This window comes from Oryx dammah, unplaced genomic scaffold, assembly GCF_014754425.2.
Source record: "Oryx dammah isolate SB20612 unplaced genomic scaffold, SCBI_Odam_1.1 HiC_scaffold_27, whole genome shotgun sequence".
In the NCBI taxonomy this organism is placed as follows: domain Eukaryota; kingdom Metazoa; phylum Chordata; class Mammalia; order Artiodactyla; family Bovidae; genus Oryx; species Oryx dammah.
Genome location: NW_024070211.1, coordinates 45,362,371 through 45,377,320, shown reverse-complemented (window position 1 = coordinate 45,377,320; position 14,950 = coordinate 45,362,371). Strand labels below are relative to the sequence as shown.

The 14,950-nt window shown below is 43.9% G+C and overlaps 1 protein-coding gene across 2 annotated transcripts in view; it reads left to right on the top strand.

The window, feature by feature from the left end:
• Positions 1-14,534, top strand: part of CDK15 (cyclin dependent kinase 15) — a 91,079-nt gene extending 76,545 nt beyond the window's left edge. The window contains exons 12-13 of one of the 2 annotated variants that reach the window (XM_040228792.1): positions 2,797-2,936; positions 14,419-14,534. In XM_040228792.1, coding sequence (XP_040084726.1) covers positions 2,797-2,936; positions 14,419-14,510 — 232 coding nt within the window. In that variant the 3' untranslated portion in view covers positions 14,511-14,534. Of the gene's footprint in view, positions 1-2,796; positions 2,937-14,400 lie in introns of both variants that reach the window. The other variant, XM_040228791.1, reaches the window with a different exon arrangement.
• The last annotated feature ends 416 nt before the right edge of the window (positions 14,535-14,950 follow it).

The window sequence follows — 14,950 nt, the reverse complement described above, 5'->3', positions numbered from 1 at the left end:
GTCAGGCTCCCTAACCCCTAGCTAGAGAAATCTGGACTTTAGTGCTGTCCTGTGGCTTTCTTCCATCTCACCACTGGCTTCCAAAGTAATGGTAGCTCCAAAGCTGCAGACTCTCTTAGTACTCTATGCTGCTGTAGGCACCATCGCATGGCAGGAAAATCGCTGCAAGCCCCCCACAGTTACCCTACCAGCCCTTCCTTCCAGGCTGAGTGGGACTTGGATTGGCCCAATATCCCCCTGGCTTTTCTGACCATATGCAACACCTCTGCCTTAGCCCAGCTGCCTTAGCTCAGACTCTCTTTGCTCAGATTCTCAAAGTAAGGAGTAATGTCTAGAGATGCACTCTCTCATACCGTAACCACTAACCACATGTGACTATTTCAACTTAAATTATTTAAAATTAGATAAAAAATTGAGTTACTCTACAGATTGATTGTATAGCATGAGAAATTATATCCAATATCTTGTAATAAACTAGAATGGAGTAAAATCTTCAAAAGAATACCCCCCAAACTGAATCACAATGCTATACACCTGAAACAAGTGCAATATTGTAAATCAGTTGTACTTCAATTCAAAAAAGCAAAATTAGTTGCTCAGTTGCACTAGCCACATTTGAAGGGCTCACTAGGCACATGTGAGTAGTGGTTACCATATGAGATGGGGCAGAAATAGACTATTTCCATCATCATGGAGCAGGTGGCACTGGCAGGAGAAACTTGACTGCCAGTGCAGAAGACACAAGAGACGTGGGTTCGGTCTCTGAGGCAGGAAGATCCCCTGGAGAAGGACATGGCAACCCACTCCAGGATTCTTGCCTGGAGAATCCCATGGACAGAGGAGCCTGGCAGGCTACAGTCCATGGAGCCGCAAAGAGTTGGACATGACTGAAGCTACTTAGTTCATCATCACCAGAAGTTTTGTTAGACAGCACTGGCCTAGAGTATCACATGAGAAAAGTCTTGGCTTTGGGAAGGGTTTTGTCATGGAAAGGGGACTAACGTTAGGAGGGATGCCCTGGTTTGGGCACATATCCAACTCCATCATCCTATAGTGAAAATGGAGTGGCTGAAATTTTTTTCAGATTTCCCCTGATTCTCCTTTGAGACTGATACTGAGTCCTAATGATTTGTACCTGCTTACCCACTCCAGACTCCTATTTCATTGGCCTGAAAACCTGTGCCTGGGCAGGGCACCTGTGATGGAGAAAATATCCGCCAGCCCTTTGGGTTACAATCTCTTAAACCAGCCTCCACCTCTGGTTCCCTTCTCTCCTAACTGGCCTGAAAATTTGCAAGGACTGGGGATTTGCAAATTTCTTATCTGCCCTAAGTCTGTGAAGCAATTACTCTTGAGTTTGAGAGTAAAGTTCTCTATTTGCAGAAACAGTTTTATGGCATGGGAATCAAATACCTGAAAGTTTTAATGCAAATCTTATGCAAAAAATAGGCAAATTCCGAGTCAGGGTCAGGGCTTCCAGCATCGCTGGATCGTGGTACCTGGGGAGGAAAGGGTATCTGTTGATGGCTTCAGGTTGGTGTGTACATTCAGCATTAAGAAAGCCCATCTGTTTTTGTTAATTTGGGGAGTTGCATGGCAATGCAGTTTAGTTCTGAAAGTCAGGCATTAGTTCTGCAGTTAACTGCCTCTCAGAATCAGCAGTTTTCTGTCTTGTGCTTTCCACTTGTAAACTGTCTGTGGCCTCTAGAGATGGGTATACTTGAATGATTGGCACTAGATTAGCAAAGACTTTCAGACTTTGTAAGTAAATAGGAAGCATGAAGACCCACCGGGCTTGCAGGGTCAGCCCCTGCCACTCTCCATGGCTTCACAGCAAGCCCCTCTTCTCTTTATCCCAGGCCCACCAGCTGGACTTTCTTTCTTTCTTTAAAATCACTCTTCTCCCTCTCACCCTGGGGGTCTGCAACACCTGCCCCTCCCCCACCCCATATCCTCAGTTCTCAGCCCAAATGCTGCTTCCTCAGGAGAGTCTTCCCTGACCCCCTCCTAAGTCAAGTATCTAGACCTTCTTCACAGTTGTGTTTATGCATCTGTATGACCATTTAATTAGTGTCTGATTTCTCTACTAGATTAAGCTGCCAGAAGATAGCATTCCTGTATCTCCCAGATCCAACCACCTACATAGTAGTTGCTCAACTAATGGATTTGCTCTACTCCAAATTTATAATTCAGCATAAGGTCAACTTGAGGATTTGTCCTTACTGTAATTTGGGTATTTAATTATCTTTCTTGCTTATGCTCTATCTCCAGGGAAACCAATAGAGCATCTTAGAGAAAGCCCTGGGAGCTGAGCTTCAAAAACGCTGTAAACAAGGCTTTTTTCCCACTCAAGTTTCACCTTCCAGGATCTCTTCTCACCTTCTTCCCATTCCAGAATTCTGTGCTCACCACCGTTGGAGCCTATTTCCAACTGGGCTTTTCTGCTTGCAAGGGGCTGCTGTATCCCTCAAAGAAAGAATCCTTAATTATATATTTCTGTTTCTATAATTACAATTTCCAGGTCTTTTATGTATACAGGGTACCCAGAGCCATGGTGGAGTGGGTGGGCTGGGGGCTGAAGGATGGAATGCTGGTTTTCCCTTCATCTTAGTCACAGGACAGGTAACAGTTTCAGTGTGGCGGTTATTTTTCCATTTCCATCAACTTTACTAGTCCCAGGAAAATTCTATCTGAAATTTTTCTAACCATCTCCTTTTCTTTACTTTTCTTCTTTCCCCCTTGACTTTTCAGAGATGAGGCCTCTGGAGAAATTCTCTGTCTCTCTCACTTTTCCAGGCTGGGCAGGGCTCCTGAAGCAGAAGATCTGGCCTCCCAAATGCTGAAGGGCTTTCCGAGAGACCGTGTCTCAGCCCAGGAAGCGTTGGTTCACAATTATTTCAGTGTCCTGCCAGCTCAGCTGCACCAGCTTCCAGATGGTGAGTGAATGAGTGCATGTGTGTATGTGTGTGGTGGCGGGGGGTGGGGTATACATGGACACACATAAGTCTTGGTGTCTGTTTTCTTGAAGCACTGGAGAATCATAGAATTTGCAACCAGAAACATGCTTAGAGCTGGGAAAAGCAAGATGGGACAAAATCTTGCCCAAGTTTTGTTTGTGGTTTTCTAAAATTCAAAAGTTGAGGGTTGAGGTGACACAGGCCTCCTTGTAACCATCCAAACATTTCCTCTATACACACACTTAGAAAGTAGAAGAGATGAAAGTTGCCTTTCAGTTTGCTTTCCCTAGCATCTGCCAGGAGAAGCCAAACCTAAGTTTCTAACAATCCCCTTTTCTCTTTCCGTTGAGTAAGATGATAGGTGACATGGATACAACAGGAGAGGAGAGCTGGGCCTGCCTTGATTGGTAATCTGATGCTGCCCAGGAAGTGCGGGTGGGGTATGGGGGGAGGGTAGCATCCTCCCAGGCTAGATGTGCGCGGAAAGCACAAGTTAGAAATCAGCCTTGCTGCCCAGGCCTGAAGTCATCCTCCAAATCTGAAAACTGCTGAGGGATCATGTGGCTGGAGCGCTCCTCCTGTTTCTCAGAATGTGGCAAGGAAGAGCTGTGCGGAGGTTGTGGGTACTGCAACCACGGCCCTGGCTGTTTGCCTGGGACCCTCCTTAGGTGGGGTTGCTTTCAAAACACCCACCATTCAAGTGAAAACAGTTTTTAGAAGTCCTGAGCCAGAGAAAAGAAAGCTAAGGAAGGTTATAGGGGCTCTGACTGAGAGGAGGGGACTGGGATGGGGTGTGGTCAGGAACTACTGTCCAAGAGGCTCAGACGCAGGGTCTGACTGATGTCTCCAGGATTTGCAGGCACAGCTCCACAGTACCTGGGATGTGATTTTGCATCCGTCAAAGCTTTTAATTTGGGGTTTCTCGAGGTATTTTATTATTAAAGTGAGTCATTTAGAATCTCTAAAAATAACCATAATCATACAACCGAGGTTAATGTCATACTTAACCCTGTAAGAAGAGTCGGTCATCAGTATTTATTAAGTTGCCGTTAAGTGTCAAGAACATATTAAGTGCTATAACATTTGAGGGAAAAAGGCTTGTCCTTGACCTCAAGGAGCATATGAAGTGGGAGGAAAAGAGGGTGAGGAAGAGGAAACAGGACACCCTCGTACACATATTAGCACAAATCATATCTAAACAGCTAAAGTCTGTGCATAATCAGCTACAGATGTTCAGAGAGTATGTGTGCACTGAAGGCAGTCCTCGGAGGAACCGCTGTAGAATAACTCCAGTAAGACAGATGAGACTGGAGGTGACTCCGGACAGGAATTTGGAAGAAGGGGAGGGACACGGTTTGGCATATGGGGAGACTAAGAGACATTCCAGGCGACTTAACAATTCTTACTCCCTTCTTGGTACCTCCTCCCAAGCTTAACCCCCATCCTCCACTCCTATCTTAATACCCTCTTCCCAGTCTGAGCCCCAAGATTCCCCCTTCTTAGCCTTCTCCTCTTGAGATTGGGACTTTTCTAACTCCCACTTCACGCAAATATACACACTGAGGGTGTGCACACACACATTCACACCCTTTCTCTCCACTTAACAACATATCTCCCATGGAAAGACATATATAAAGAAATAAATATAAATAAATCCTCCTCCAGGATTTATTATTCTAGGTCCTGAGAACTACTGAGGACCTTCAGAGTTTTCTGGGTACCAGCTTTTCCTTTAGAGTAATTATCAGGAAACAATCACTGTGCAAACGGGATGTGTTTGTTAGAAACTCGGGTTTTGATTTTTCCTGGTCATCTGAAGCAAAGCCACCAACAGAGGGGCTCCATTGTACGTGTGTGTGCCTGTGTGTGCGTACACACGCGGGCACAGGAGAGGGACCCATCTGTATTCCTTCTCTGTTCACCCAGCCACAGAGCCCAAATCTACTTTGACACTTTTAGAAAAATGAAAAGATGGAATCTTGCAGGAGCCTGCCTGCGCTGAGGGGGGAGATGAGGAGTGCTCACAGCAGGAGGGAAGTTGACTTTTCTTTATACATATAGGGGTTTTTCCATGCAGAGTTTAAATTATGCCTGATAAAAGGAGTTTCGTGGATGTTTCAGTTCTTTCAAATTCTCCTGGCTTCCTCCCAATTAAATGAGGTTTGTCAAAGCCACAGGGCTCTGCTGCTGCTGCCTCGGCCGACAAGCACTTCCTGCAGCGACATCTCGAATCCCCAAGGGAGAAGATGAAAGGGCCAGCGCCAAGAGACAGGGGAAGGGGGGCAGATTGTGTGTGTGTGTGTGTGTGTGCGCGCGCACATGTGCGCGCGCTTGGGGGAGGGCAGTGTGCAGAAACAGGTTTAGATACAGATTGACAGGACGTGGACGAGAAGATGGGGATAGCACAACTAACTACCAGGGAAACTGGCAAGAAAAAGAGAGGAAGAGAGAGCAGCACTGAGGCCAGTTTGGGCCCCCTGAGAACAGTGGCCATCACCAGGTGTGACATGATGTCACCATGTCTTCTAAGCATGCCCTCTCTTAGCCTGGCAGTGCCAGTCTATGTTTTCATTGTTCATGGCAATGAGCCTTTATTAAGGGCCTCCTTTGCAGATAGGGTGCACCAATGGGTCCTCTCAGTTCCCAACCTTCAGGGACCCAGAGTCCCCATCCCAGGGGCGGGCTGCTCCAGGCATAAGGACTGTGCAAAAGTCAGATATGCTCTTGTGAGTGCTTTGTAAAGAGAGTTTCCCTGCCATAATTATGCAAGAAATTTTGCTCTCTGGTGGCAGTATGGAATCACTTAGTGGGTTATATTTGTATCATTTTATTATTCTGGCTTTATTCCGGTTGCAGGATAACAAAGTTGTCACTTTAAAATATATTCTGTTTCCCCTTTGATCTGGGAGATGCCAGCTCTTATTGTCTGCCCTCTGACGAAGACAATTTAAGCATGAAGCCTGAGTCTGGGAACTGTGAGAATAGTGGAAGGACAGTCTACATCCCAGCAAAAGCGTGGCACACAAATCCACCCCGCAAACACCAGGGCTGTTCCTATCCATCCATGTGTGTTTTCATGAAGCTGAAGTCCCAAATACCACGGTCCCAAGGCTGTGGAAGTAAACTTATGGCCAGAAGAGATTGATGGCGAGGATCACTTGCCACAAAATCCAGGAACTCTAGGCTTAGTTCCCCTTTGGAGAGCAATCTTAAGTGGAAAAGCATGATTACTAGAATGACAAGCATGTGGAAATTTCTGCCAAGCGCTGACATCCTCCCTTATTGACTCTTGAACACCTGAAGAAACATTTGTGGAAGGAGAAATTATTGGTAGTCTCTCTCAAAACACACCCAACAGCAAGCTAATTGCTTTTGCAGATGGCCGGGGAGACGTTGTACCCACACAGCCATCGGCTTATGGCCACACTTGTGGCCCTCACAGCTGAGCCAGCAGTGCAGGACGTCAGCTGGGGCAGCTAGGACCTAAAATTAGGCCCTTGGCAACTCTCTAATCTTAGCTGCAGGTTCAGCTTCTTCGTTTAATTCCCTTTGCCCTCAGCATGAACTTGGGCTCTGGGAAAAGAACGCTGCTTAATGATTTGAAAGTGAGGGGAGCAGAAAATCATTAAGTTGCCCCTTCTAGAAACTGGTTCCACTCAGTTCTTGCCAGGCTTCCAAATGTTACCTTTGGAAAGTTAAGACTAATTTTGGAATGGAGCCATTTGGAACCAGCCACTGATCCAGAAAAGTTTTTTTTTTTTTTTTTATCTCAGGCAGTAAATGCCACGTGATTTAAAGAGTCTGGTGCTTAAGCCATGGTCCTTGATCGTCAGAACATCAAAGGCTGTCTCTTTCTGTGGGTTGGTCCCATTTTGCTTTCCAAATCCCAGGCTTGAGCCTCTCTCATTCCTTCCTGGACTAAATCCCCCTTCTCCTTTAAAACAGGTTTCAGCATCTTAAAAAACAATTAAAAATTAAAAGCTTGCAATTTTTTCACAAGTAATTTTGCAAAAACAACTTACCGGAGTCCTTTTTGTCCTCACATACCTTGGTACCTATAGGCATGGCATTGACCTGTACCTTGGAGAGGGGAATGGCACCCACTCCAGTATCCTTGCCTCGAGAATTCCATGGACAGAGAAGCCTGGCGGACTCCAGTCCATGGGGTCTCAAGGAGTCGGACTTGACTGAGCAACTAACTAACACTTCATCACATCAGTCTACTATCTATGCTCTGGTAATTCATCAGCAGGCCTTATTCATTTTGCCTCCTTAAAATCTGAGAAATTTCTTGTTTTGCTCCAATGAAAGAACTTTCAGTCTTCTTTTAATAATATCTCCTTAATATATTTAAAGATTCCTCAATATCACATTAGAAAGCTGGGTTCCCTTGACCTTTCTCTCCACAAACCCCAGTATAGATTCTGTTTCCTTTACCTTTTAATTATTTTGTTTCATTATTCTATTCTGAACCTATTCCAACTATTCTGCTTATCTCTGAGACTATGAACCCACCACAGGCTCAGGTTTCTAACAGAGTGGGAGAATTATTTTCCAGTTCATTCATGGAAGATTTGCTGAGGGTCTATTAGATATGAGGGGCTTCTCTGGTGGCTTGGTGATAAAGAATCCCCCTGCTAACAGGGTCACGTAAGAGACTCGGGTTCAATCCTTGAGTCAAGAAGATCCCCTGAATAAGGAAACAGCAACCCACTCTAGTATTCTTGTCTGAAAAATCTCATGGACAGAGGAGCCTGGCAGGTTACAGTCCATGCAGTTGCAAAGAGTCGTACAAGACTGATCAACTAAGCACTTGAAGATTAGATAGGAGATTGAAAGACACAAAAATGAATTAGTCTTAGACCCTGTCCTCAAAAAGCTTGCAGTCCTTAAGGAAATGAGATAAGAAGATGAACAGCCATAGACCAAGTATGAAGTGCTCTGGGAGTTCAAAGGAGGTGAGATTAAACTCCAGCCCAGGATGGGTTTGCGAGGTCTTAAAAGGTGATAAAGTGAAAGTCGCTCAGTTGTGTCCAACTCTTTGTGACCTTGTGGACTATACAGTCCATGGAATTCTCTAGGCCAGAATACTAGAGTGGGTAGCCTATGCTTTCTCCAGGGGATCTTCCCAACCCAGGAATCAAACTGGGATCTCCTGTATTACAGGCAGATTCTTTACCAACTGAGGATCAGGGAAGCCCTGAATGATGGGGAGGAAGGATATCCAGGGAGAGGAAAGTCATCCTCCTCTGAATGCCATCTAATGTCATCCAAAGGTGTCTTCTTTGTTATAGTGCAATCCTGACTCATATTCCACCCTAAGTTTTACTCTTTATCACTGTATGCCTTCTTGCAATGGCATTCAATTTAAACATTCTTTAACATGTACTAGAAAAGCTTAGTTTTACTGTTTGTGTGCTAATGATATCAAATCTTACTCTGTTTATTGCTTTTATTGTCTAGTCTAGTAAAAGTTTAACCAGAATATCTTGTCATTCCACAGGTCAGGTTTTAGAGGTTGGGTTTGGTGGGGAAGGGAGATGCCCAGCCAAGTCTCTCAATCCTATTCTGTTTCTAGGAGTTTGTAATTTAACTCAGACCACTCTGTCTACACTCTTTGGAAAAGACTCTGATGCTGGGAGGGTTTGGGGGCAGGAGGAGAAGGGGACAACAGAGGATGAGATGGCTGGATGGCATCACCTACTCGATGGACGTGAGTATGAGTGAACTCCGGGAGTTAGTGATAGACAGGGAGGCCTGGTGTGCTGCGATTCATGGGGTCACAAAGAGTCGACACGACTGAGCGACTGAACTGAACTGACTCTGTCTACTTTTTAAATCCTCCACTAATCAGTACTTAAGAAGCAAGTTAGAAAGTATCCTCTATAACATACTTCTTCACCTTCTATGCTCAGTGTTGTCCCCAGCCCATTTTAATACACTAGAATACAAGTTGTTGGGTTGTGATTTGGCTTATGTGTTTTGTAGAGTTGCCTTGGTAGGAAAAGTCTGACTTAACCAAGTTCCTCAGTTCTACCAAGCTCTTAAGTTGGTTAAATTTGTTAGCATCATGAACTGAATCTCCAAATAAAGATAAATGCTTCAAGAAGGAGTTAGAGACCCTTTGACAAGAAAAGGATCTTGGGACTCACTGTTCTATATCTTCATTATATGGATGAGTCCCTAATACCCATAGAAGAAGAATAATGTCTGCTATTTCTTGGATGTCTATGTGTTTTACATAAATTCTCATTCAGTATAGATAGTAACTGGCAAGGAAAACTGTTTTCCTAATATTACGTATTTAAAAAATTGGGGCCAATTACTCAAAGTTATACAGCTAGTACGTGGGAGAGGAAATATTTGACTGTAGGTCAGACTCCCAAGCCACTCTCTTCCACTCCTCATCCTAGGGAAGATGTCACATGCCCCCAGGTAACATATTTAATATCTCACAACTAAGAGGACTCAATCTTATCTTTAATAAAGACTCAAACTCCTGATCTCTTCCTTAATCTTTAATGTTATCTTGTCTTTGCTAGGGTTTTGTTTTGTTGGGGTTTTTTGCAGGGGGATGGAGGTGGGGAGTAACACAGTCACCCTTGGGTATTAAGATTTCTTAATCAGTGGTGGTTATTATTTTTTCCTTACTATTACTTATTCAGAGAAGGAAATGGCAACCCACTCCAGTACTCTTGCCTGGAAAATCCCATGGATGGAGGAGCCTGGTGGGCTGCAGTCCATGGGGTCGCTAAGAGTCAGACACGACTGAGCAACTTCACTTTCACTTTTCACTGTCATGCATTGGAGAAGGAAATGGCAACCCACTCCAGTGTTCTTGCCTGAAGAATCCCAGAGACGGGGGTGTTGGGACCTAACAAACGCCATGATAGGCTTCAGGGACAAGGTAGGACTCACGGGAAAAGCTGAGTCATTGCCCAGTGAGGTCATCCCCGAGGATGCCAGGACTTGTCTAATCAGCATACTCCCCATAACCTGGTTTGAGTTTATCAGGACGTAAAAGACATACCCCTGCAGCCAATAGCCAATTAGTAAATACTAGGAAACTCCTGCAGCCAGTCAGCCCTTGCCAACTCTCTGTCTTTGTTCTAAAACCTATAAATACTGCTGTAAATCTGGGCTCAGGGCTCTTGCTCCACTCCACTGTGTTGGATGTGGCGGGAGCCCTAGCTCGAGCTAGAAATAAAACCCCTTCATGCTTTTGCATTGCTGTGGACGTCTTATTCTCTCAGTTTTGGGGACTCGGACTCTGGGCATAACAGGGGGAGCCTGGTGGGCCTCCATCTCTGAGGTTGCACAGAGTCAGACACAAATGAAGCGACTTAGCAGCAGCATTACTTATTCAGTTTTGTCAGAAAAATATTAGGAATCAAATCCAATGGAAAATTGGGCAAACATATAAAACGGCAAATTACACAAAGGAAATGAAAAGAGCACACTAACACATGGGATAAATAGGCAGTTGAACTAGTGATTAAATAAATACAAATAACTGTTAAAGTAGCTATTTTTCCCTTCAACTTAATGACTCCCCGTGCTGGGGAGGTTGTAGTAAGATGACTCTTTGCAGACGGTGGTTTTAGTTGGGGCAACGTTTGCAAAGCATTTTGCCATACCTACTAGGAGCCATAAAAATAACATTCAACCTTATACTTAGGTTCCTGGAAATCATCCAAAGAAACAATTGAACGGGGTCGGGGGGAACCCTAGATGCATAAAAATGTTCATTGCAGTATTGTCTATATATTTTTTTTAAATAAAGAACTAAATATTCAACAGAAGAACTGGTTGGATAGATACTATTATATTGACTCAGCATACAGTACTATGTAACCATCTTAAACGGTAATTCGCAGGAGTGTGGAGTAGTATGGAAATGTTTATGCTATGACACAAGCTAAAAGAAAGTAGGATACAAAATTGCATATTATAACGCACCAGTGAAAATGTATTATGCATATCAACAAAACTGGAAAGTAGAGTACAAAACTAAAAATGCTCTTCTAGTTAAAGGGAATGATGGGTAATTTTTTCCTTTTTTCAGTTTTCTTTCATGTAGATGTTATATTGCCTTTAGTGTTGAAAGGAATGAGGTAAGACAAATGGTACAGGGAGTTCAAGCTCTGAATTGAGAGTTAAAGAACCTAAGTGTTCTTCTTTTCTCCTCCAGCATCACATGCATTATTGGCCTTCATAAATCTCAGTTTCTCAGTCTGCACAATGGGCTAACATTCGTTTCCTGTACCCCAGATTAACAGAATGTGTATTTTATACAGCTTTTAACTCACTGAATTCAAGAGTTCAATGTAAATGTGGTCCTGGGAGAATGAAAGGAGGGAGGGAGAGGAAAAGATAAATAGGCACTAATTAATTTTAAAAGGAAAGATCATCTGCTTTAATCGGAAATGCATATGTGCTATGCCCCTAGTCAGAGTTTTAAGTGCACTCCGTGTTAGTTAGCAACTTCAGTTTAAAGTACTGTGTGATCCTTTGGGCTTTGAAGATATGAAGCCTATATACATACACATGAGCTAAAATTACCGCGCAGTCACGGAGGCTGTGTGCACTCTGAATAATTAAATGCACTAAGCAGCTCCAGCTGATGGACTGATGATGTGCAAGAGCAGCGCAAAAACCACGTGACAAGGGAAATTACAAGACATTCAGAAATGACGGTTTAATTTCCAAGCTTTCTCTTCTACTTGTGCTTTCTCTTTCAGCCATAACAGGCTAGGAGAAGAGATTTGATTATCTTGTTTCCTGTGAAAGGTTATTTAGCCCCTCAATCCCATTAAGTCACTCTCTGCACTCCAGTGCACTGAGACTCCACCAGGTTATCAGCCCAGGAAGAGTAAATGGAGACACCAGGATCAGATTACTAAAGGAAGGAAAGTTAAAGCAAAGTTTGAAAGCGGTGACAGCCAACAGCCAGGAGCTTAGAACTCAATTAGACTGAAAGATAACTATCTCATTATCTCATTCCGAAATGATCTAAATACATAAGAATCTAAAAGTTTTAAATAAACTTGTCCTACTGACTGTCTAGATGACTGAATTTCCCTTCTCGAAAAAATTTTTAACACTCGCTTTTGTATTTATTTATTCTAAGCGCAAAGCAGCTTCGATAATTATGCTGTCAGATTCAGTAAGCTAATGAGCAGTCAGCGAATGGAAGGTTTTGCATTTGTGAGATTGCTACAGGAGAACCACTCGGCTGCTTTTTTCCTTGTTTCTTTTTTTCTTCCCTCTTGTTTTCTTTTTCTTTTTCTATGAGTTGGGAAGGAGAGTCAGCAGTCCATGGCCAAATTGGAATCCCTTTGATTAACTGGTTGCTTTCCCAGCACTGTTCTGCCGCACGTGTCCCCCCCAACCCCACCAATCCTCCTTCCCGTCTCCTCCCTCCCTATCTCTATTTCTCTCTCTCTCTCCCTCCCTATCTCTCTTTCTCTCTCTCTCTCCCTCCCTCTTTCTGTCTCTGCCTCTCTCTCCCTCCCTGTCTGTCTCTCTCTTCCTCTCTCTCCCTCCCCTCCCTCTTTTTCTGCTCTCTCTCCCCCATCTCCCTCATTGGTGCTGAGGAACTGTTGATTTTGAGGGACATTTTTCATGTCACTGTCCCCAAGGCAAGAGGATGTATCTCCCTGAGGGAAGTTCCCAAAATGATTTGGACTTGAGCCAATTTGAGAGTTATCTGTAAAGCTTAATATGCACTGCTTATTTGAACTGTTGATGCTACAACAGGAGCTGAAAAGAAAGTAGAATACAAAATTGCGCATCATAATGTGCCTGGGAAAATACATTATGCATATATCAACAAGACTTGATGCCTCCCCTTTCCAGTCTGGCAGATATGTAATTCCAAACCCAAGGAGTCAGGGTTTATCCCAGGCAGCTGAGACAGAGCAGGCATTGCAGGTTTATTTCTCCCCTTTTGGTGTGAGGAGCTTCCAGCAAACAATACTGATACATTTTATGCTTGTGGTGCACCAAAGCTGGGTCTTCTCTTTCTGTGAAATTGTGCAGTATTTAGAGCAACTGTTTTGTGCAGCTTGTGAGCCTTGGAAAAGTGGTGCCCAGGTAGAAAGATGTCCTGAGCAGGTTTTATCGATGTGCTTTCGTGACAATGTGGCTGCTGTCCCTGGAGATTTTTCTCAGATAGTATCTGTGCTGATGCTACTAGCTAATAACAGTGGCTAGTTAACTAGTTAGTAACTAGTTAATAACAGTGGCTACTAGTTATTAAAAATATAGGGTGTGGGACTCACTTGGTAGTCCAGTGATTAAGACTCCATGCTTCCACTGCAGGGAGCCCAGGTTTCATCCCTGGTCAGGGAGCTAAGATGCCACAAGCAGCAAGGTATAGCATGTGTATCTTATTGCACTGCTCTGGAAACCCCAATAAAAGCTATAATAAAGGAATTTAATTTAATTAATTATATATATAAGTGGGCTTCCCAGGTGGGCCTAGTGGTAAAGAACCCACCTGCCAATGCAGAAAGACACAGGAGACATGGGTTCAATTTCTGGGTTAGGAAGACTCCCTGGAGGAAGGCATGGCAACCCACTCCAGTATTCATGCCTAAAGAATCCCGTGGATGGAGGAGCCTGGTGGGCTACAGTACTTGGGGTCACAAAGAGTTGGACATGACTGAAATGACTTAGCATACACACACACACATATATATAGTATCAGAACAACCCAAGATGTTTGGCATGTATTATCTTCTTTAAACTTACAGCAATCTGCCCAGAAGTTTTATTATCCCCATTTTGCAGGTGAGCTCCTTAAAATGTTAACTTTTAGGGAACTTGGCCCATATCTTTAGCATAATAAGCACCCAGGAATAATACCCATTTAACAAACAAACAAATATTACCCATTTAACCCATTTATAAAAATGCAAACTGCCAGCATTCTGAGCTAACCAAATGTATAATATACATATATTCCACGCCCCCCATTTTTTAATTTACAAAAGTTGCACTTTAGAGTCTAGTTAAATAGATTGCCAAATGAATCTAATGTAACAGAAATTTGAAACTTTCCAAAATGTGTCTGACCTAGCACCACGCTCACTGCCTGTTGTCACTGGGACTCCTTGGCTTGATTCTGGCCCTTGTTGTTAGTATGTGTGCGCCTCCCAGTTCTACTCGTAGTTTTACCACCTTCAACACCAAGCCTAAGGCCTTACCCAAGTGTTCATTCGGTAAATATGCATTGAAATGAATTGAATCGAACAGAAGGCACTTAACAGCTTTCAGTAAAGTGAGTTATCCGTGAGTCAGTATAAGTTATTGGTGGATAAATCCAGCTCACATTTTGACATCTCTTTGGGTGACAAATATTACAACAGACATAAAAAAACACACCGTGAAAAATCCCAGGAAATAATATGTTGGTGCTTTTCTCTTTTGTTTCCTACAGAGGAATCGTTGTTTACAGTTTCAGGAGTGAGGCTGAAGCCAGAAATGTGTGACCTTTTGGCCTCCTACCGGAAAGGTCACCACCCAGCCAGGTTTAGCAAATGCTGGTAAAAAGAAAGGGTGAGATTACCAAGATCTTCCAGGTAAGTGGTTCCAACAGTGTGGGCCCTATGGACGGAACTGAAAGTTATTCACTATCCAGTGAAGACCTGGTTCCTGGGTTCAGAGACCTCTGTCCTGTGCCTGGCTCTTCATTCTCACTCTGGGCACAGAGGCCTAGGCTCCAGAGGCTGTGAGAGGAGGTGGCATCAGCGTGCATCAGCTCCTCCTCCCAGGGGAGGGACAAGACTCCTAAGATGACCCTTACATGTCATTGTAAGGCCTTGAGCTGATGCAGTGGAATACAGGACTCCATTGGCATGTTGCTGCTGCTGCTGCTGCTAAGTCACTTCAGTCGTGTCTGACTCTATGTGACCCCATAAACGGCAGCCCACCAGGCTCCCCTGTCCCTGGGATTCTCTAGGCAAGAACACTGGAGTGGGTTGCCATTT